Source organism: Bos mutus, chromosome 11, assembly GCF_027580195.1.
Source record: "Bos mutus isolate GX-2022 chromosome 11, NWIPB_WYAK_1.1, whole genome shotgun sequence".
Taxonomy (NCBI): domain Eukaryota; kingdom Metazoa; phylum Chordata; class Mammalia; order Artiodactyla; family Bovidae; genus Bos; species Bos mutus.
This window is the reverse complement of record NC_091627.1, coordinates 9,093,519-9,116,361: the sequence shown is the minus strand read 5'-3', so window position 1 is coordinate 9,116,361 and position 22,843 is coordinate 9,093,519. Positions and strand designations below refer to the sequence as shown.

General features: G+C 45.2%; 1 protein-coding gene across 9 annotated transcripts in view; it reads left to right on the top strand.

The window, feature by feature from the left end:
• The window catches only part of RALGPS1 (Ral GEF with PH domain and SH3 binding motif 1), a 302,552-nt gene that overhangs the window by 121,270 nt on the left and 158,439 nt on the right, over window positions 1–22,843 (top strand). For all 9 annotated transcript variants that reach the window (XM_070378968.1, XM_070378975.1, XM_070378972.1 and 6 more), the window contains 2 exons: window positions 582–674; window positions 19,318–19,444. In XM_070378968.1, the coding sequence (XP_070235069.1) occupies window positions 582–674; window positions 19,318–19,444 (220 nt within the window). The remainder of the gene's footprint in view (window positions 1–581; window positions 675–19,317; window positions 19,445–22,843) is intronic.

The following is a 22,843-nucleotide window of genomic DNA, read 5'->3' as shown; positions in this document are numbered from 1 at the left end:
GCAATTACATTTTTCTGCGCTTACCCTCACTCTCGTGGTGAGGAACTTGTCTGAGATGGTATTAAATCCAAATGTTCTCACTCATTTGGGGTCTGACTCAGGGGAGCATGGTCCGTGTCTGGGAAGCCAGAGCTGCGTGTTCCCAGCAGATTGATAGCATCTCTCCTCAGCCTCCCTCATGCCGGGTGTGAAGGTGATCACAGAAGACCCACGCTGATATTGTTGGCACAGCGGGGGTTCCAGTTTACAGAAGCCTGCTGGGACAGTTGAGATTCATCTAAAAAAGGAGCAGGAAGGACACTATCAAACCTCATCCAGGCCACGTTTCTGTCCAGCAGCCAGACTAGTCAGCTTATGCAATTTGGCACATGTTTCAGATGCACACTCACCTTTTGACAATTTGAAAGAAAAAGAGCATATGGTTCCTATGAACTTCCTAGAACTATATTTTCTACATGAGATATTTTTAAATGTAATTGAATTTCATAAATATGACAGCATTTGGTAACACTTCAGCATGTTTTTGTTCTGTTGTTTATAGCAGCAGAGTAATCAATTCCATATCTTTTTTTTCCCCCCAGAAACTTCTAGAACTCAACAACCTTCATTCTCTCATGTCTGTGGTGTCAGCATTGCAGAGCGCACCCATCTTCAGGCTGACGAAAACCTGGGCTGTAAGTTAATCTCCCTAAGACTGTTCCTTCCGTCTGGGCTGTCATTTCTTGGGTGAGGTTCTCCATTCCTGAGGCCCAGAAGCCTTTCTCGGTCTGCTGTTTGCCACCAACACAGGATGACTGTGGGTTAATTGTGTCCCGTGGCCACACTCTCCCCTTCAATGACCTCGACCCAGTTCTGGGACAGGGAAGCTGTGAGGATGCTGGTGTGGCTGGGGTCAGAAGGGCCCCTAGAGTGGCCCCTCCTGGACCTGACAGCATCACATATGATGGTGGGGTCAGTGGCGTGATGTTTGCTCCCCTGGCCCCAAACTGCCCTGGGGAAGTCCTCCGGGCTGATGGTTTGCAATTGCCCCAGGGCTGCTGACTGTACATCTCAAGAGTTTCTCTGGAGAAACCTGTGACCTTCATGTAGGGAAAAATGATTTTTTTTTTCCTGAAGGCCATGGATAATTTCAGCTCAGAGGTGGAGTCTGATCGTTATATAATTGAGTCTGTAGGAAAGTTTTTCTGCTGTAAAAATACTTTAAAAATATCTCAGGCCTCTTTATCCTCCCGAGCTTGGCACCATGCCTGACAGGGGGGAAGTCATGGCTCTCCACCTCTCATTAGCATTCACCTCCTGGCCCACCTGGTCCGGGGTCTCACCTCCTAGTCTGGGGTCTCACCTTCTAGTCCGGGGCCTCAACTCCTGGTCTGGGTCTCTCACGGCCACACAGCCCCAGCCTTTCAAGACCTATTTATGTCCCACAGAACTGAAGGAAAGTGTATGGAACCATCAGCTGTGCCTCTGTAGCTCATTTCCGAACTTCTCTCTGCCAGCCTGCGGGGCTGGGCTCTGTTTCAGACTTGGCTGGTTCAGGGGCCTATAAAATACTTAGGGATTATGTTGTAGGTGATCAGAAGTGAGCCTTGTTTCTTTAAATTGCAATTTTCCATAGATGAAGCCACAGCAAAGTGGAACGAGAGGTGTTAGCCCGGAATCAGAAAACCAGGTCTGTGTTCAGGCACCATCTGTGCAGAGTGATTCTGTGGGTCTCGTCTCCTTGTGTCTACTCAGAGAGCTTGGCCTGAATCTGTGGTGTTCCATCAGTGCTTCGGGGAGCCCAGGGGCTCCTTGGAGCTGCCTCAGGGCCAGCAGGGCCTGGGGCAGAGGCGGGAGGGAGTCCAGCAGGCCGCCTGGGCACGATTCCTGCCAGAGCGGCTCGGCTATATCAGTTTTACGTCTTGGGCTTCTGGGTGAACTTGAGTTGAGCAATGGCTTTGGAGGTTAGAAGCAAGTTTGGAAGCCACTGGTCTCTGTGGTTGCTGCCAGCCCTGTGATTTCCCCGAGTGCATCTGAGCCCTGAGACTTTTTTCAAAAGTTGCTTGGAGATTCTTTCTCAAATGAATTTTCCATCATTTAGGTGCTGCTATTGTTTCTTGGACTGCTGGGAGCTATGTGTGGGCCCTGAAGAAGGAATGATGATTCTCACGGTGCACAGAGCTCACTGTCAGTAACACAGGGACTCTCGGTGGCCCCTGTAAGTGGCACAGTCAGTGAGAGCAGCAGGGGGTCAGCGCACGAGGGACCAGGGTGGCTCCAGCACAGAGATGCCACCCAGTCATGAATGGGCAGGGCCCGTCCATGGAGCTTTGACCAGCGTTCTCCCCAGATGCCGTGCCCAGCCCTGGATGGTGGCAGCGTCAGGCCAGAGCAGCCCCCAGGACCGATCGCTGTGGCTCGACAGAGCCCTGTGCCACGGTGGCCAGTCATCACGGCTGGGTATGAAAACAAATCTCCCACAGCTCCCCAGGGAGCCAGGAATGAAATATCCACCCAGGACCCATTTGAAAACCTGAGCTTCCTCACCTAACTCCCTTCCAGGCCACAGGGGTCAGCTGTTCTTCCTTACAGATCTGCCCAGTGCTGCCCTAAAAGCTTTCCCTGTATTAACTCATTTCCTCTTGACAGCTCCCTGTCGAGGCTGCCACTGCTGTCAGTGTTCTCAGTTACAGATGAGGAGACGGAGGCGCAGGGCGGTGGGAGGACACGCAGGGTTCCCTGGCCTGAAGGCAGAGCAGAAACCAAACTCAACCGTCTGTTCCAGAGTCTCCGTGCTTCCCCAACACACCCCACGGAGCTCAGCAGGAAAGACAGCACCCACGGCCTCTTGGCACTCAGAACAAGAGAGGGGTCCTGTTTTCTTGTCCCCTTCATCCGCAGCGCTCCGATAGGACCCTGGAAGATGAGATAAGCAGACTGTTGGTGCTACCCCAGGCCATGGAGCCTCTGTTCTGGCTGCCGCTGCTACTGGCTAGGCCACAGCCTCTGGGGTTCATCCTTCTTTTGCCATTCATTTCTGGTAATGAGATTAGCTCGGGAAATGTTGCCAGGAAAGAGCTGTTTTCCTTCTCCCTGCTTGTCCCTTGATCTGGGGAAGGGAAGTCAGAGGGCCCCAGGGAGGAGACACGCCAGTGAGGCAGGGAGCTGCAGCCAGGCCTTGAAGGCCGCCTTTTGGTCACTTGCTGCTGCTGCTGCTGCTAAATCGCCTCAGTCTCGTCCGACTCTGTGCGACCCCATAGACGGCAGCCCACCAGGCTCCCCCGTCACTGGGATTCTCCAGGCAAGAACACTGGAGTGGGTTGCCATTTCCTTCTCCAATGCATGAAAGTGAGAAGTGAAAGAAGTCGCTCAGTCGTGTCCGACTCTTAGCGACCCCGTGGACTGCAGCCCACCAGGCTCCTCCGTCCATGGGATTTTTCCAGGCAAGAGTACTGGAGTGGGGTGCCATTGCCTTCTCCGTTTGGTTACTTACTCCTTGGTTAGTCCATGGCTTCAGCTGCCTACTCCCCCGCAATCGCCTGGAATTGGCCCTGACTTTGACCTCTCAGTGGGCATCTAGCTGGTGGGAGCTAGGGACAGGCCAGGAAGCTGAGTTTGTGTGTCACCGGAGAACAGGGACCCAGGGCAGCAACAGCTGTTATTTTTCTGAGAAATCTCCCCATGGCTTCCTAAGGACTGAGGACCAGGACTGTTTTCTTGGTTACACAGGGCTGCTTACCAGGGTAAAAGAGAGGGAGATGCAGCTTCCTAGGAGATAAATATAGCAGCCGCCAGCAGTTGTGTTGGGGAGAGAGGAGCTGATCCACTTGGGGTGGATCACAGTACAACATCTCCAAGGCCACGTGTGGGGAGCTGTTTGCTCTGGGCAAACCCGCTGTTCAGCCTTTGTTTCAGACCATTCTCTCCCCTTTCGCCCACCTGTCTTGTTAGTCCAAGGACAGCGGCTGGTGCAGGGCATTTGGGAAGTGGGCCAAACACGCCATCTTTCTCCTTCATCCGTATCCACCCCCAGCCCAGTGGAGTTGGCGATGCCACAGTATTCCTGACACTCTCTCCACCTGTCGGGACGGAGAACATGGGGCGTCTGTTCTGCAGTGCTGCCCACAGGCCGGCCTCCCTCTTTGACTGCCTTCCTTCTTGATGAAGTTGGATATTTGCTCTGTATCCCCAGTGCCCAGCTGAGTTTACAGTGGGTCGTTTGACTTCTATGCATTTGTTGTGTTCATTTGCATCCTTCTTTTGCTACTTCTTTTCCTGCTAATGAGATTAGCCATTGAAATTGCCCCGAAACTGCTGTTTCCCTTCCCCGCACCTGTCCCTTGATATGGGACTGGTGAGAACACATGGGCCCACAGGGCAGGGGGAGCAGACACACCAGCTGTATGAGCCCCAAGGTCAGCGCTTTAACAGGCTTCATTGTGCAGAGACGGAAGCTGAGGCTTCCTGTGACCTGCCCAAGATCACGGAGCTGGTGAGAGCCAGCGCCAGCACAGCACAGCTCTGCCTCATGGGACACTCGTCCACATCCTTGTCCGTTTGCCGGATGACCTGTCTGTGATAGAACTTGATGTTGGAGTCAGGCCAGGCACAGGGCAAGGAAGAGTGGGCACCCATGCTGCCCGGGAAGTGAGGCTGGAGATGTGAGATTGGCACACTGGCCCTGGCGACAGGGTGTGACCAGCTCCCTGAGTGCTGTCCCTGGGTTGCCCTAAAACCCTGGCTATCTGGGAAACCTGGGTGGAAGGGGGTTACAGGTGTGAGAAGAGACCTGCCACTTGATTTCCCCATGGACAGCCTTCAGTGAGGGCCAGCTGGTCATTACTGGGTGGGCAGGGCAGCCTGTCGGCCTGGCTGCTGAGCACCAGTGGCTTGGTGGTCTGTGACAAGACGGAGGCTGACCTTGCGCGCAGGCCCACACATACCAGGCCCTTCATAAATGCTGGTTGGTTGTGCCAACAGGGACAGAGTCACCTTCTGCTGGCCTGGGAAAGTGCAGACAGGGTTTGATTTATCCCAGTGCTAGGCCCACTTTGGAATATCAGCGGCCTCAAAGCCACGAGACCTAAGCAAGAAGTCCTATCAGCCAGCTCTGATTTCCTGAGCACACGTACCATATGGCTCTTATTCATTTCTGCAAATCAAGTATTTATCAAACTCTCCCTTTCCCGCTCCATGCCAGGCCCTTAGGCTATGGTCAAAGCCCCTGTCTCATGGGCTTTTATGTTATCCAAGGGAGATACTGCCTATGTATGGATGTGAGAGTTGGACTATGAAGAAAGCCGAGTGCTGAAGAATTGATGCTTTTGAACTGTGGTGTTGGAGAAGACTCTTGAGAGTCCCTTGGACTGCAAGGAGATCCAACCAGTCCATTCTGAAGGAGATCAGCCCTGGGATTTCTTTGGAAGGAATGATGCTAAAGCTGAAACTCCAGTACTTTGGCCACCTCATGCGAAGAGTTGACTCATTGGAAAAGACCCTGATACTGGGAGGGGTTGGGGGCAGGAGGAGAAGGGGACCACAGAGGATGAGATGGCTGGATGGCATCACTGACTCGATGGACGTGAGTCTGAGTGAACTCCGGGAGTTGGTGATGGACAGGGAGGCCTGGTGTGCTGTGATTCATGGGGTTGCAAAGAGTCGGACACGACTGAGCAACTGAAGTGAACTGAAGCACATGCGGGAAGTGATCAATAAATGTGTGCTGAATGCATGAAGTAATGAACCAAGAGCTGTCAGATGGGAATAAAAGTGATGCTGAAGACCCAAAGAGGAGGATCGGTAGGAATCAACTGAGTGTCCAGGGAATGCCTCTCTCAGACCTGAGTGACAAGAGGGAGCCAGCCGCGCCAAGAAGTGGGCGCAGCCAGCACAGAGATCGCGGTGGAAGAAACTCCACAGCCAGTGTGGCCGGAGCACAGTGGGCCTAGGGGACGCTGTGAGCATACTGTGGGCGGGCTGCAGGGCCGCTGGGGAGGGGCTCAGCCTGGAGAGAAGTTCATACAGGAGACAGACACGATCTGGTTCACAGCTGCTTTTTGTGTTTTGTTTTTTAAAATTAACGTTTCAACTCTGTGGCTTCCCACGTGACACTAGTGGTAGAGAACCCACCTGTCAATGCAGGGGGTGGTTAAGAGACTCGGGTTCTATCCCTGGTTGGGAAGATCCCCTGGAGGAAGGCATGGCAGCACACTCCAGTGTTCTTGCCCAGAGAATCCCATGGACAGAGGACCCTGGTGGGCTACAGTACGTAGGGTTGCAAAGAGTTGGACATGACTGAAGCAACTGAGCATGTGTGCACTCTGTGAAAGGCAGATTGCAGAGGAGGTGCAGGGGGGCAAGAGTGGAAATGAGGCTGGGTTAGGGCGTTAGGGCAGAATCCAGGAGTGAGCCAGTGCTGGCTAAACTGGGGCAGTGGCAGTGCATGGGAGAGAAGGAAAGTGAGAGAGGAGGGATTCTGAAGACAGAGGTGGCGGGATTTGTGAAGGATGGGATGTCAGAGATGAAGCAAGGAGGGGCCTGGAGAGTGGTTCCTAGGTTTGAGGCCTGAGCAGCTGGGAACTCAGGTCTAGGGCTAGAGAGAGATTGGGATGAGCTCAAGGAGGCGGCCACCACTGGGGCATGGAGGAGAAGATAGATGGGGCTCTCCAAGCCAGGGAGACCCCACGGGACAGGGGTCTGTCTAGAGGACAGGGAAGCCTGGCATGCTGCAGTCCATGGGGTCTCAAAGAGTCAGACACGACTGAGCGACTGAACAATAGCAACAACAGCTGGGACGAGGGTGAGACCTTTTCTCAGATCAGAGTGGTCCCAAGAGGAGCTGGACTTAGACAGGAGAGACCTGAGGGTATGGAATTCCCGGAGTATGGGTGAGTCACTCTTTAATTACAGTCATGAGCTACACACACACATTCTGCTTGCTGTGTACATGTTCTATTGTGATTCACACACACACACACACACACACACACACACACACTGCTTGCTCTGTACACGTTCCTATCGTGATTCGCTCTTTCCTACTGAATTGATCCAGAGAGTCTGACCCATCTGCAGCAGCAAAATGAAAACTGAAGAACTTGGCCGGGAGGAAGTCACAGCCGATGGGTCAGGAGGCCTGGTCTGCAAGGCAGTGGTCTGGAGGGGACCCGCCTGGGAGCCGGACTCTCACTTCAGGCATCTGGGGGTGCAGGGTCGTTAAGCGGGTTTCCCAGGAAGGTGGATGGGTGGTGGCATTCGTGTATTTCAGATTTTCATCTTTCATGCGGGAGGTGCCTCTCCCCTCTGTGTCTGATGGAGTGCCCCCTTGGATACTGTGGAGGACATCATGATGGGCAAGGCTATCCCAGGCTTTCCTGAGCCATGGCTCAGGGGGGAGGTGAGGTGGGGGAGGAGAGGACATCCCTTGATGACTCATCACCGGTCCCTCCCCTCGTCTCCATTCTCAGGAGTTCTGCTGATGTCTGCACCCTCGTCTGCCTTCACTTTGCCACAACATCTGTCACCCCCTTCCTGAAACATCTCTCTTCACGCAGCTTATTCCCTTCCCCACCCCTACCCCCACCGCATTCTGACAGCTGGCTCCTCCCTGACCACTTTTGTCCCTCTCACCCACGGGCTGTAAGTGTCTGGGGGGGCTCTGGCCCAGCTCTCACCTTTCCTGATCCAAGTCCTGTCCCATGGGGTCTTCCCAGCTTGGAAAGCCCCATCTTGCCCCTGTGGGGGCTGCCTCCTCACACTCATCCCAGCCCCTCTCTCTAGCCCTACACCCACGTTCCCACACCGGCTCCACGAGCCCTCTTCTCGCGTGTTTGTCTGACAGCTCACCACTGGCGTGTCTGAAATCAAAGTCTGGTTCCAGAAAGTGCTGGTTAGTTCCAGGCTTTCTGAGTGGACCTGTTTGGACTTTGAGGCAATATGGTAGACTGGGCAGATGAGCAGTAAGCCCTTTCTTCTCTCCCAATCACCTGCTGCAAACACACATACAAATAAACTAAATTATAAACCAAGAAGCAATGCTGAGCCAGAAGCCAGGAAAGGGAAGTCACCATGTGCTAGAAACAGAGAATGCTCTGAGTCAGCGCAGGGGGCAGAGCGCAGAGAGCTTACTGGATGGAGACCTTGCCAGCTGTCAGGGGGCAAGGGTTCTGATGCCCGCTTATGGCGGGCTGGAACTCAGCTACTCACAGGAATCAGAGAGCCAGCAAGTGTCCCCCAGTGGAAAATCTCGGACCAGCCTGGGGGAGCCCCAAGGGAACACAGGTAGAAAAAGTCCCTATGAGAAAATGTCACCTTAGCCTGTACTTCAGGTAGGTAGCTCTTGGCTCTCAGCCCACATGACCAAGAAATGAGGGGTAGTGTCCTGTGGAGGTTAGGAGTGTAGACTCTTGAATCAGACTCCCAGGCTCAGCCAGCCTTGGACCTGCCTCTTATGGTGAGGGTTAAATGTTTCGAACTATGCCTGGCACACAGTAAGGGCTAGATAAGTATTAGCTGCTGCTGCTGCTTTTATTATTATTTTCAACTTTTCTTTGACTGTTTTCAAATAGACTGGCAGAGACCACCATCCCTGTAAGCCAGGTCCTCTGATTTATAACCTGATAACATCATCATCTTCTAGTGGTTCCCTTGCTTCTCATCTCACTCCCTTTCTCATGCTGTTCATTCATGGAGTGATCGTCCTACGACACAGCTCTGGTGTTTTCACTTGCCTGATTAAAGACAGTTTTTAGCAACCCCCCATCCTTTGGGTGGGGGGTGGTCTCTACCCACCACTGCTCCAGAGCAGGATGCTCTGATGTAACCGTGTTTTTCTTTTTTTTTCTTAAGAAAGTATTCCAGCAATTTTATTGTATAATTAGTGAACAAGTTAACATAAAATTGCATGAGACTTTTTCTTTTTTTCTCCCCCTCTCCCCACCACCTCTATCCCCTTTGGTAACCATGAATTTGTTTTCTGTGTCTGTGAGTCTCTTTCTGTTTTGGAAATAAATTCATTTGTATCAACTTTTTAGGTGCCAAATATGAGGGATATCATAGGATAATTGTCTTTCTCTGGCTGACTTGCTTCACTTACTGTGATAATCTCTAGGTTCATCCATGTTGCTGGAGATGGCATTATTTCATTCTTTTTATGGCGGAGTAGTATCCCAGTGTACATATGTACCACATATTCTCTGTCCATTCATCTGTCGATGGATTCTTAGGTTGCTTCCACGTCTCCGCAATTGTAGATAGTGCTGCTATGAACATGGGGGTGCATGTATCTTTTCAAATTAGAGTTTTTTTCTGGGTGTATGCCCAGGACTGGGATTGATGGATCATATGACAACTCTAATTTTATTTTTTTAAGGAGTGTCCCTGTACTATTCTCCATAGTGGCTGTACCAATTTGCATTCCCACCGACAGTGTAGGAGGGTTTCCTTCTTGCCACACCCTCTCCAGCAAATTTATTATTTCCCTACAAATTAGTTATTGGTAGACTTTTTGGTGATGACCATCCTGACTGGTTTGAGGTGATATCTCGTTGTAGTTTGGTTTGCATTTCTCCGATAATTAGTGCCATTGAGCATCTTTTCATGTGCTTGTTGGCCATTGGTATGTCCTCTTTGGAGAAATGTCTATTTAGGTTTTCTGTCCATTTTTTGATTGGGTTGTTCATTTTTTTTTTTTTTTGGTATTAAGCTGTATGAGCTGTTTTTGTATTTTGGAAATTAATCCCTTGTTGGTCATATTGTTTGCAAACATTTTCTCTGAGTTCATAGATTGTCTTTTTATTTTGTTTATGGTTTCCTGTGCTGTGCAGAAGCTTCAAGTTCAATTAAGTCCCATTTGTTTATTTTTGTTTTCATTACTCTAGGAGATGAATCTAAAAATATATTGCTATGATTTATGTCAACGTGTGTTCTGCCTAGGTTTTCCTCTAGGAGTTTTATAGTATCTGGTCTTACATTTAGGTCTTTAATCCATTTTGAATTTATTTTTGTATATGGTGTTAGAGAATGTTCTAATTTCATTTTCTTACATGTAGCTGTCCAGCTTTCCCAGTACTACTTATTGAAGAGACTGTCTTTTCTCTTTTGTGTAGTCTTGCCTCATTTGTTGTAGATTGATTGATTGGCCATAAGTGTGTGGATTTATTTCTGGGCTTTCTATCCTTTTCCATTGACATATATGTCTGTTTTGTGCCCGTACCACACTGTTTTCATTACTGTAGCCTTGTAGTGTAGTCAATAGTCAGGGAGCATAATTCCTCCAGCTTTGGTCTTCTTTCTCAAAATTGTTTTGCCTATTTAGGGTCTTCTTTGCTTCCATACAAATTAAAAAAATTTTTGCTCTGATTCTGTGACAAATACCACTGGCAATTTGATAGATATTGCATTGAATCTTTAGATTTCCTTGGGTAGTATGGTCATTTTAAGTATTGATTCTTCCAATCCAAGAACACGGTATGCCTTTCCATCTCTTTGTATTATCTTCAATTTCTTTAATCAGTGTCTTACAGTTTTCAGACCACAGGTGTTTTGCCTCCTCAGATGTGTTTATTCCTGGGTATTTTATTCCTTTTGATGTATGTTGTAACGATTTTGATGTTGCTCTTTTTAATCCATCATTTTAATTTTCATTGCACTACTTCTTCAATGAATATTCAGGACTGATTTCCTTTAGGATGGACTGGTTGGATCTCCTTGCAGTCCAAGGGACTCTCAAGAGTCTTCTCCAGCACCACAGTTCAAAAGCATCAATTCTTTGGTGCTCAGCTTTCTTTATAGTCCAGTTCTCACATCCATACATGACTACAGCCTTGACTAGACAGACCTTTGTTGGCAAAGTAATGTCTCTGCTTTTTAATATGCTGTCTAGGTTGGTCATAACTTTCCTTCCAAGGAATAAGCATCTTTTAATTTCATGACTGCAGTCACCATCTGCAGTGATTTTGGAGCCCAAAAAAATAAAGTCTGTCACTGTTTCCACTGTTTCCCCTTCTATTTGCCATGAAGTGATGGGACCAGATGCCATGACCTTAGTTTTCTGAATGTTGAGCTTTAAGCCAACTTTTTCACTCTCCTCTTTCACTTTCATCAAGAGGCTCTTTAGTTCTTCTTCACTTTCTACCATAAGGGTGATGTCATCTGCATATTCATTGGAAGGACGGATGCTGAAGCTGAAACTCCAATACTTCGGCCACCTGATGCAAAGAACTGACTCATTTGAAAAGACCCTGATGCTGGGAAAGATTGAAGGCAGGAGGAGAAGGGGACAACAGAGGATGAGATGTTTGGATGGCATCACCAACTTAATGGACATGAGTTTGAGTAAACTCTGGGAGTTGGCGATGGACAGGGAGGCCTGGCACACTGCAGTCCATGGGGTTGCAAAGAATTAGACACTACTGAGCGACTGAACTGAACAATACTTCTCAGGTGGCGCCAGTGGTAAAGAATCTGCCTGCCAGTGCAGGAGATATAACAGATCCCTGGCTTGGATAGTTCCCCTGAAGGAGGAACTGGCAACCCACTCCAGTATTCCAGCCTGGAAAATCCCATGGACACAGGAGCCTAGTAGACTCCAGTCCATGGGGTGGCAAAGAGTCAGACATGACAGAGCATGCACACTACTACACTACTTCTAGTTTTATAATAATGAATATTTTCAGTTAAGTTTTAGCTGTCATTTGGATTTTTAACTCTAGGTTTCAGTGATCCCTTCGAGTTAGGGAAGATACTGAGCTTAGGTGATAGAGGGATTTTGGTGTGTTCCAGTGGGTGTTTCTCAGGACAACTTGCATTTGGGAATGAGGCATTTGAGGAGAACCTTTGGGTAGGGAGATTCTTGCAGGGTGCAGAGGACATAATAGAAGCATTTTGGCAATGGCAGCAAATACCAAAAGTTTTCATACCTACTTCACACCTACTTCCTTGCCCTGAAAAACAAATCATAAACCTTTCAGCTGTGGCCAGTGGAGCATCTATTGCCACCAGCAACATAGCAACCCAGAGCCCCAGGTCACGTGCGGAAGAGACGCAAGAGCTGGCTAGAGGAATTTCCTGCTCAAACACAGCCACAATCAACTCATTCTTTCCCCTTTGATTAGTATTCAACTGTTCATGCTTAGCCGCTTGTGATTTGCACCCTGTTGGCAAGTTGAGTTGAAAGATCTGGAAAAGGAGAATAAGCTGTCAAATTGGCCATCACATGTCCACGGTATCCAAAATGACCTAGTCAAAAGCATACTTTGCCAAATGGTGAGTTTCCATCTCTCTCTTACCTTCCCAGTCTTGTCCAAGGCAACACCTGCCTACAGTTCTGCCAAACTGCTGCTCCCTTGAGCATCGCTGTGTGTTCCCACTGCCAGCCCACTGCTCATACTTTCTTTGGCCTCTGGGGCCTCTCCAGCCTCATCTCTGCTAGTTGAAGCCCAGCAAGACTAGTTTCCAGGATCACCTTTTCCTGGTTCCTCCTTCCCATAATGGAGTTTGTTCTCTCCTTCCAGAGCCCTCTCATAGTGCTTCTGACTCTCCCATGCCTTAGCCAGCCCTTTCCATGGCTCAGCCATGCAGACCAGCTCTGGACCCAGGATGGACCCTTGGCAAACTTCCATTCAAGGACCAAGGTCATCCTCCTGGCTCTACTCTTGGGCTTTTTGGGAATGTCTCTTGGGGTTGCCATGAGCATAATTTATTTAAAACTTAGCAAAATTACTGGAAACGTGATTAAAGTTGATCTACAAGATTATACATTGTGTATTTATGTTTGCATGTATTTATGTATATGTGCATATAAACTGTCAAAGAATTGTTTTTTTAAAAGATAAAATAATGACTTATACAAGTATAAAATGATTATTTGTCAAATATTTTATTTTAACTTATTAATTAGTGAGAGATTCAGTAAGATATTCAGTTCAGTTCAGTCACTCAGTCGTGTCCGACTCTTTGCGACCCCATGGACTGCAGCATTCCAGGCCTCCCTGTCCATTACCAACTCCTGGAGTTTACTCAAACTCATGTCCATTGAGTCAGTGATACCATCCAACCATCTCGTCCTCTGTTGTCCCCTTCTCCTCCCACCTTCAACCTTTCCCAGCATCAGGGTCTTTTCAAATGAATCAGTTCTTCGCATCAGGTGGCCAAAGTATTGGAGTTTCAGCATCAGTCCTCCCAATGAATGCTCAGGCCTGACTTCCTTTAGGATGAACTGGTTGGATCTCCTTGCAGTCCAAGGAATTCTCAAGAGTCTTCTCCAACACCACAGTTCAAAAGCATCACTTCTTCAGCGCTCAGCTTTCCTTATAGTCCCAACTCTCACATCCATACATGACTACTGGAAAAACCATAGCTTTGACTAGATGGATCTTTGTTGGCAAAGTAACGTCTCTGCTTTTTACTATGCTGTCTGGTTGGTCATAACTTTTCTTCCAAGGAGTGAAGTGAAAGTGAAAGTCGCTCAGTCGTGTCTGACTTTTTGTGACCCCCATGGACCATACAGTCTGTGGAACTCTCTAGACCAGAATACTGGAGTAGGTAGCCTTTCCCTTCTCCAGGGGATCTTCCCAACCCAGGGATCAAACCCAGGTCTTCCTCATTGCAGGCGGATTCTTTACCAGCTGAGCCACAAAGCAAGCATCTTTTAATTTCATGACTGCAGTCACCATCCACAGTGATTTTGGATCCCCCCAAAATAAAGTCTGTCACTGTTTCCACTGTTTCCCCATCTATTTGCTGTGAAGTTATGGGACCAGATGCCATGATCTTAGTTTTCTGAATGCTGAGTTTTAAGCCAACTTTATTTCAAGAGAACTGAGAATACTTTACTTTATGGTCAGTTGAAGAATGCTGAAATCATCTTTAAAATGGATAGAAAATTAGTATTCCCAGAATGATGATCAGTGGGATACTATGGGACATCAGTTGCCTTTATATGGACTGGAATTATTTGCATTACTACATTTTCTACAGGTTAACATCTATTTGTACAGAATTTAAAATAGCCTTAGTCAAAGACAGATATGGATAGCTTGCTAGAACACTTATTAAATTTCAGAGTCACAGTTTTCCCTCACATTACTTATAATAGTCTCCATTGCATCTACTATTTTACATTAGTTATATGGCTTTATAGTTTGTTTTTCAGAAGCCAGTAGTTCATATCTGAAGAATTTAAGAATTACTCTTTTGAAGTGCCCTTGTTTCATTCCTTTCTCATTGCATCTTCAGTCTGTTGAATCCATTGATCCATAGATTATCCACAGCACTAAAAATTCTTTCCATACCAACAGTAGACACTGGAATTGAAGTAGGATTTTGAGCCAGTTTTAACATATTTGGAGCAACACGTTCTTTGTTGAAAAACATTTCCACGTATCAAGAACTGTTTCTCTCAAGACAAGGGAACAAGCTACCAACGTCCTCATAAAGAGGATTTGGAGGACTTTTTTTTATTCCATGGAGCCTACTTACCAGAAGAGGGGAATTTTTCATCATTAGTCAAATATAAGTGCCACATACAGGCTCTCTAGCAGCATGATAAGGGGCATTTCCAAAAGCAACGCACTTCTTCAGGTATCTGACCAAGATTCGTGATCATCCTGGCTTTTAACCCGTGATTGAGATGTGCCATTTATCCCTTGCAGCAGATGTTTGTCACCATGTAAATTATTTAAAATCAAAAGGCTGGGATTTATTTTTACCTTGTAATTTTAATTCACTTTCTATACGTAGCTATGCCCATTTCTCAATCTTAATGTTGCATATTTTTTCATTTTGCCTTACTTCATAGAGGTTTTGCCTGTTTTATTGCTATTAATAAAATTTAGCTCTTGGGTTTAGTTATCATGTCTATAGTTTTAGTGTTTAGTTTTATATTGTATGTTTTAAACATGGTTTCTGATTTTATCTATATTAATCAATTTCTCCTACTTCACCCCTCCCTCGAATTTCCATAGCTTTTTGAGTTGAGTGTTAAGCTTATTTATATTCATATTGTTTAGTTATATGAATTAAAAACCATGCATTTTTTCCCTCTCAGTACACTTTTGACCTCATCACATAGTTTAACATATCATGATCTGTATGTGCTTTATGTTTCTGGTTTATAAATAGTTCATTACCCTCGCTTTTATTTCTTCTTTTACTCAAGAATTATTGGAATATTCAAAAATTTCCAAAGAATTGAATTTTTAAGTTGTCGTTAGTTTTCTTATTCTTTTTTTTATTCAACAGATTTTTAGGCAGTGTTTTCTCTGTGTCAGGAACCATAATAGATGCAGGGTATTGTGGAATGAATATAACCAGCATGGTCACAGCCTTCATGGGAGTCATCCTTTGCTGAGTGAAGCACAGATGTCATCGTTTAAGTAGTCACAATTATAATAAATGTTATGGAAGGAAAAAATCTCAGGGTGGCCCAGCACTTCTAAAATTTACTAGAAGTACAGTTGCCTGTTGTATTTAGTGAGTATTTCCTGTATGTTGTTTAATCTTGTTTCTCCTTTCCTGAATGTGAATGCTTTTAGTGTCTGTTTGACTCAGGCAAGCAGATAAGTTGTTTTCTTGCATGTAGTTCTGATGGTTTCTTCCTGAGGCTTCCTGTAAACTCTAAAATCTAAAGGACCCTCAATGCATATGAGGTTTTCAGTTTATGGCACTACTTGTAATAAAAGTTTAGAACAAGTAAATGCTGTTCTTTTTGAATAAACAAACCCTATATTAAAAAATTAAATCTTAAAATAATTTTTCAGCATAATACGTGTGCATGAATTTTAAAAATCACTAAATACTGAAAGGCTGAGTGAAGCAGCTAACACTCCTTGCTCCATCTCTGCATAACCCAGTCACTCCCTAGAGGCAAACACTCAGTTATTTAGCAGTTTCTTCTGATGGTTTCTGCCATGTTTCCATCGATGTGTTTTTGCTGCAATTTCTCGATCCACTCACTTTGAACAGTATATGGTGACTTCTTTGTAAGATGGATGTTGGTTTAGTTTTCCTAAACCGTCTTCCCTCATTCTTCAAAAACACTCATGTTACCATAATTACATCACTTTAGTTAAATGAGTGTTCTTGTTTTAATTATTAGGAATGTGTAAGTATGGTTTTCCATAAATGGCTCCTCCATACTTAAGTGGTTAAGTGTGAATAACATGTTCTTTCTGGAATATCCCTTTGTTTCCCTGGCATTTCTAATCCCCTTTTAAGGAAAAATTCTTACTCTAGCTACTGCTTATCTACCAGATATTTTATATGTATACGTAAAATACACATATAAACATATGTAATATTATATAATATCTTACCAGGCCTTATGTATATTATACATAAAATCTTTAAATTATTTTATTTAATTTTATTTTTATTATACATAATAAATTATGTCCATTCCCTTCCTCCACCCCACCAATGTGCTATCCCATTGGGTTTTCTGTCGAGTCTTCTCTCTCTCTGGAGGCCTCTTCTGGGGTAGAAGGATGTAGACTAGCCTTTCTTTAGCCTTGCTGCTCATCTGTCCTCTCCCTTTACTACTGCTAGTTTGGATCCACTGTTTCCTACATCCCGTATCCTCCTGTCCTTGGTTTATTCTTTCATTTTGCTAGGGGAAGTTCTCAAATAGTATGCATATTACTTGGGAGATAGATGTTCTTTTTCATGTCTTCTAACATCCTGTGCATTCCCGCTGAGAAATCTGATGCCATCCTGAATCTCATTTGTGGCCACAGAACGGAGCAGATGAGTGAAGTTAACTAGACCCGGCCATTCCGAATGTGTGTGTGTAGGTGGGGTGGAGGGTGCGTAGGAAGTATGTGTGCAGACAGACACAAGGTTAACAGAGGCAGGTGTGGTCTGGAGAAGCCTGGTTTTAAATTTGGGAAGTGTGCAAATGTGGCTGCCTTTGGTCGGCCCACTCCACTAAAGAATTCCAGTTGTTGGTTGGAGGTCAGTCTGCAGGGTGATCTTTAGGGACATCCTCCAGGACTGTGATCATGTTGGCCTCGTGTCCATGTCAGGACACAGATGACCCCCTGATCAGCTCTGTGGTGCCATGCATCGAGGTACTTGACAGTCTAGGCAGATAGACCAGACGTGCCAGGGGACATGGGCAGCCCCTCAGCTGGGTCCAGAGACCCAGTGGAGGCAGACTTAGGCTCCAGTTTGGCTCAGCGGCAGTGTGTATGAGGACGACATAGGGATTTGTTGAACTGCTGGATGAACATGGGTGACTGCCACAGGATTCAGTGGGCTTCTAGGTTGTATTAATAAAGAGATGACCTCCCAGCCAAGAGGGTGAGGGGCCTGCTCAGCTTTACAATGGGGCCATTCACAACTAGAGGATCTGGTTCTGTTCTGGGTATATGTTGTTTATTTAGTGACTTTCTTATCCTTAAACATTCATTTCAAATGCTTCTCTCTTTATATCTTCCCTTGATGCTTCCCTTGCCCATAATTTACCTACTGTTGGTCTGAGTTCTTATCTCTACTTACTTACTTACCATGTTGCTGTAATATACATGTCTCTCCTCTACTGAATCAAGTTCCCCAAGGGTGCTCTGACAAGTCACTTAATCCTTGTGATTATGAACCTGAAATAGCGGCAGTCATCCTGGCTCCATCTTCGTCCCTGGGCTTTGTAAAGATCAGATGAGTTGTATGTTTTGGTGCTTTACAGACAGCAAATGGGAGATGATGGTGTTATTTCCTGTCCGTTTGCTAATATGATGAATAACAGCCTTAAATTAACAAGCTGGTTAAGCAGCCGTTGTTCCTCGCATCTGTGTAGCATCCCCTGATGTGTCCTGAATTTCTCAATGAAAAAAAAAAAAAAACCTCACTGTTTATTCTCCAACTTCTTCATTACTGGGGACGTCCTTTCAGCTTTTTCTTTTGCCTCTCCTCTCTGAAGTCCTTAAGCTGTCACTGCTCAGCTGGGCTGTTGCACAGCTGCATCCTCTGTGACTCCAGAGGCTGAGGATCAAGGAATTAGCCAAGGCAGCCTGAGTTCCCCGATGCACCAGACATGGCCTCAGCCTGGGATTTGCAGACTTGGGTCCCAGGAACCCAAAAGGCCGCTTCAGTTCGAAAGGCTGGCTTCCCCTGATGCTGGGGAGTACTGCTCTCCTTCTCTCTGCTGTATGATGAAACTGTTGGCCACTGGCCTACGTTAGTCTAATGGATGTGGCAGGGTGGCTAGTCCTGGTCCTTGCACAGACCATGGGGTCTCAAAACCACACTTCACCAAGGATGCTCCTGGCCTAGGGTCCCTCTCCACTTATGCTCCTGGGCTCAGCCATGGATCTCAGATCCCAGAGGCACTGGCCCTGGAAGCTAAACTTGGGGGTTTCCAACATCAGCCACGTGCTGTGCCAGAGCCAACCCTCTCCACTGACCCTTTCCCATATCCTCTTTTCAAGCCTGCTCTCGGCCTAGATTCCTTTCCTCAAAGCCATTTTATTCAAGGAGCCTCATTGCCATTTTCTGGCACTGGGCCTTGATGTAGAACTTGCGGGATGACCACAGCATCAGGTCTGGAGAACCAGGATTCAGTTTCTATTCCTTTCTTCCAGGAAGCCTCCTTATGAACACAGAGCCATCCTTTAACTGGTGACCAGCTTTACATACCAGAGATCTCAGTCATAAAAGATCTTACTTCTCTAATCTCTGGGCTGTGGGTATCTGCTTATCCTTTAGTTGCGTAACTAAATCACCCCTTAGATGACAGCATGTAGAAAAAAGGTGTAGCTTATTTTGACTAAAACACTGTAGCCAGTGTAAATAAGACACAGCCATGGACCACAGGGGATCTGGAGGAGATAGCCCTGATTGGAGAGATGGCCTGGCTAGGTGCACAGAATGTGCAGGCAAAGTGGGTGACATTTTGAGGGGGCCTTCAGTAATGGCAGAGATGTTGAGGAGGAGTAAGAAGTTGTGGACCCAGGGAGAGAGACATAATGGGGCTGTGAAATAGCTCTGGGTGACCTTGAGGAATTTGCTTTACTCTCTGAGCTCCTCGTTGTTGTGGGGTCTGTGCACCATGGTGTTGGTCATTATGCAGAGGATTCTAGTCTCGGACAGAACAATGGACTCGGTAGCTCTGGAGGGTTCCTTCTAAGTGTAAGGTTTTATGAAAAATGACCAAGTTGAGCTGTGAAACGTTTCATCTCCACAAGACACAGCTTCTTACAATGCTTAGTTGCACCCAGGATTCCGCAGACCACAGACATACCATTTAGCACGTTTCCTTTTAGTTTTTGTTCACAGTTATCCTTTCTCTTTAGCTTCTTCTAGTTTTTTTGCCTTCTCTCTCATACTCTTTTTTTCTTCCACCAGCTTTTGAATCGAAAAGACAAGACCACCTTTGAGAAACTGGACTACCTGATGTCCAAAGAAGATAATTACAAGCGGACTCGGGAATATATCCGAAGCCTGAAGATGGTTCCCAGTATTCCCTATCTAGGTAGGAGTCTGAATAGGATTATTGTTTTTTTAAGAAACCTACTCAGTGCTAGATGAGATGTTTTTACAGTTTCTAGTTGAGAAAGTTCCACAAAGCAGCATGGGTCATGGATAAAAAGGTGATTGGTAGGCTCTTCAGGTTAGAACAGGCTGTTGGGACTCCCTGAGAATGGGGACTTCCTGAGGAGGGTCCTGGAACAAGGGATATTCTGCTGCTGATACAGATGCCCAGTGAATCCCAAGCCTCCGCAGCCTGTAGCTCAGAAGGATCACGAGACTCTTACTGGTCTATCCCCATCCTTCTGAACTGGGGGAGTGTGTCAGTTGCTCAGTCGCATCCGACTCTGCGACCCCATGGATGGGGGCCCCCAGGCTCCTCCATCCATGGGATTTTCCAGGCAAGAATAGTGGAGTGGGTTGCTATTCCCTTTTGCAGGGGATCTTCCTGACCCAGGGGTCGAACCTGGGTCTCCCACATTGTCAGCAGACTCTTTACTGTTCTGAGCCTCTAGGGAAGACTGAACTGGGGGAACTCAGGCCCAAACCCCTGTATTCTGGTTCTCTGGGCATTAATAATATATTATGTAAGATTTGTCTCAATGAAATTATTATAATGATTATTGATTTTACTGATTCAAAAATAATATGTGTTTATTGAAAGGAATTAGGAATAGATAAGAAGATTAGTATCATTTGTTATCTCATCCAGAGATAAACATTATTTGCTTCAAATCTTTTCATTCATTTGGGTGCATATAAAATCTGTATGTTTACTCTATTGTGAACATTTAATGTTATTACCTGCATTTCTATACTGTGACTCAGTCCCACTTGGATTTGTCCAACTGAAATCTGCTCTCTAATAATGACATATAAATTGTCTCTACATTTTTGCTATTAAAATTCTGCAGTGGCCATCCCTGTTGGATAAATTTCCTATGTGTAATTATGATTATTATCTTCTAAGAGATTCCTGAAAGTGTGATTATTGGGTCAAAACTTGATGTGAAATTTTATGCCTTTTCATATATATTTTCAAAACGCTCTCCATAGAGGTTGTAACAATTTATGTTCACATTAGAGGGCAAAGAAATTGCCTATTTTCCGCATGTGCACAAATGCTTTGTGTCTTCATGTGCTTTTTTTCCTTTATCATTCCTTTTTTTCCCTTTGCCAGTTTGACAGGTGAAAAATACTTCTTATAGTTTGGTTTTCACAGTTATGCTAATTTTATGATATAAAATAATACTAAGAACAAGGGAAATTAAGATTTTATGGATATGACCCCTAATATTTTCAGAAATCTAGTGCAAGTTTTTTGAGATAACATTTTTGACAACTTTTAAATGTCCTCTATGAGCATTGTGTATTCAGTTTTTAAATTCCTTTAAAACTAATTTGGAAAATTAAACTTTAGTAGAAAATTGTTCATTTGATCCAAGTTTTAAAAATGATTAGCATAAAGTTTTTCCTCAGTTTGTTTTGACTGAAAAGTTTTGTGTAACCGCTTATACATTTTAACCTCCCGTGTATATGGGGTTATATTTGCTTTGCATTCCTAATAGCGTGCATTTTCATTTTCTCTTTCTTTTTTTTAATTTGCTTTGCCAGAGGTATGTCTGTTGGTCTTTCCTAAGGATTAGACTCTGTGTCTGTGTATCAGTCCACTGTCTTCCTGCTTTCTAATCTGCTGTATTCCATCAGTCTAGGATGTGCCTTTTCCCTCCGCATTTTTAAACCTCTCAAATTGGGATGCATCTTTCAACTGGTGGTAACAAAGCATTGTGATGCTGGTTAATTGGCAGCAGTGTTCCTTACGATACATAAAATAATGGTGCATCCTAAATTTGTAATAGATGACATCCTAAATTTGATGAAATATGGAATTTATTCTTTTGTCTCTTACAATTCATCTCTTCTGCTTTCCTTAAAGTTGTTTTGTTATTGTAAACAAATTATTGGCTTATTTGTGTATACATTATTCTTTCCACTTTCATTGGAAAATAGTTACTGGTATACATTTCCCTCTAATTGATGCTTTTGTTGTATCCTACGTGTTTAAATGTATAGTATGCTCACAATAGTCTTAAAAGTGTTCAACAATTATAGTTTCAATTTTTCTTTTATGCAAGTGTTATTTAAGGTAGTGATGTTTTAAATTTCCAAGGGCTTGAGTTTTTTGTTTTTGGTTTTTTTCAAATGGCTTTATTGAGTTGTAATTCATGTGTCACCCATTTAAAGTGTACAACCAATGGTTTTAGAACATTCACAAAGCTCTGCAACCATCTGCAAAATCAATTTTAGAACATCTTTATCACCCCAAAGAGAAACCCCGAACCTGTTTCTAGTCACTCCTTTTCCTCTAGCCACCTCCCTTCCACCCCCTCACCTTCAGCCCTAGACAACTGCTAATGTACTTTCTGGCCTCGTAGATTTGCTTATTTGGGACATTTCATATGAATTGAATTGTACAATGTGGTCTTTTATGACTGGCTTCTTTCCCTGAGTGTTATGTTTTCAAGGTTCATCCATGTTAGAGCATAATCAGTGTTTCATTCCTTCTTATTGCCAAATAGTATTCCACTGAATGGATGCTCCACGTTTTATTCTTTAAAACTTTATTGATTTTATTTCTGGCTGTGCTGGGTCTTTGTTGCCATGTGGGTTTTTCTCTAGCTGCAGAGAACGGGGCTACTCTCTGGTTGCAGTACACGGGCTTCTCACTGCAGCCGCTTTTCTTGTCTCAGAGCATGGACTCTGGAGCACCTGCTCAGTAGTTGTGGCCATGCGCTTAGGTGCTCCGCAGCACGTGGGATCTTCCCGGACCAGGGATCGAACCCGTGTCTCCTGCATTGGCAGGTGGATTCTTTACCACTGAGTCACCAGCGGAGCCCCACCACATTTTATTTATCTGTTCATCATTTGAGGGACGTATGAGTTGTTTCACTTTTGCGTTACTGTGGATAACACCACTATGAAGGGCTTTGTTTTTTAAGAACAGTCTTCTAATTTTTTCAATGTTGGTTTTAGTATATGACCCATATGCTTTTGAGGTTTTTAAAAATATGTTGATATTTATCTTGTGGTTTAATATAAGATCAATTTGTGTAAATGTTTCATGGGTGCTGGAGAAGATGTAATCTCACAAGTTACTCTTATAATTACATTATAACATTCAGATTTTCATTTTTGACAACCTGGTCGATCAGGAACAGAAATATATGTTAGAGTCACTTTACATTTCTAATAGTTTCTGCCTTACTTTATTTTGTATACAGTTGGCCCTCCATACCCCTGGGTTCTGCATTCATGGGTTCAGCCAACCCTGAGCTGAAAATATTTGAAAAAAGAAATCCACAAAGTTCCAAAAAGCAAAGTTTGAATTTGCCATATGCTGGCA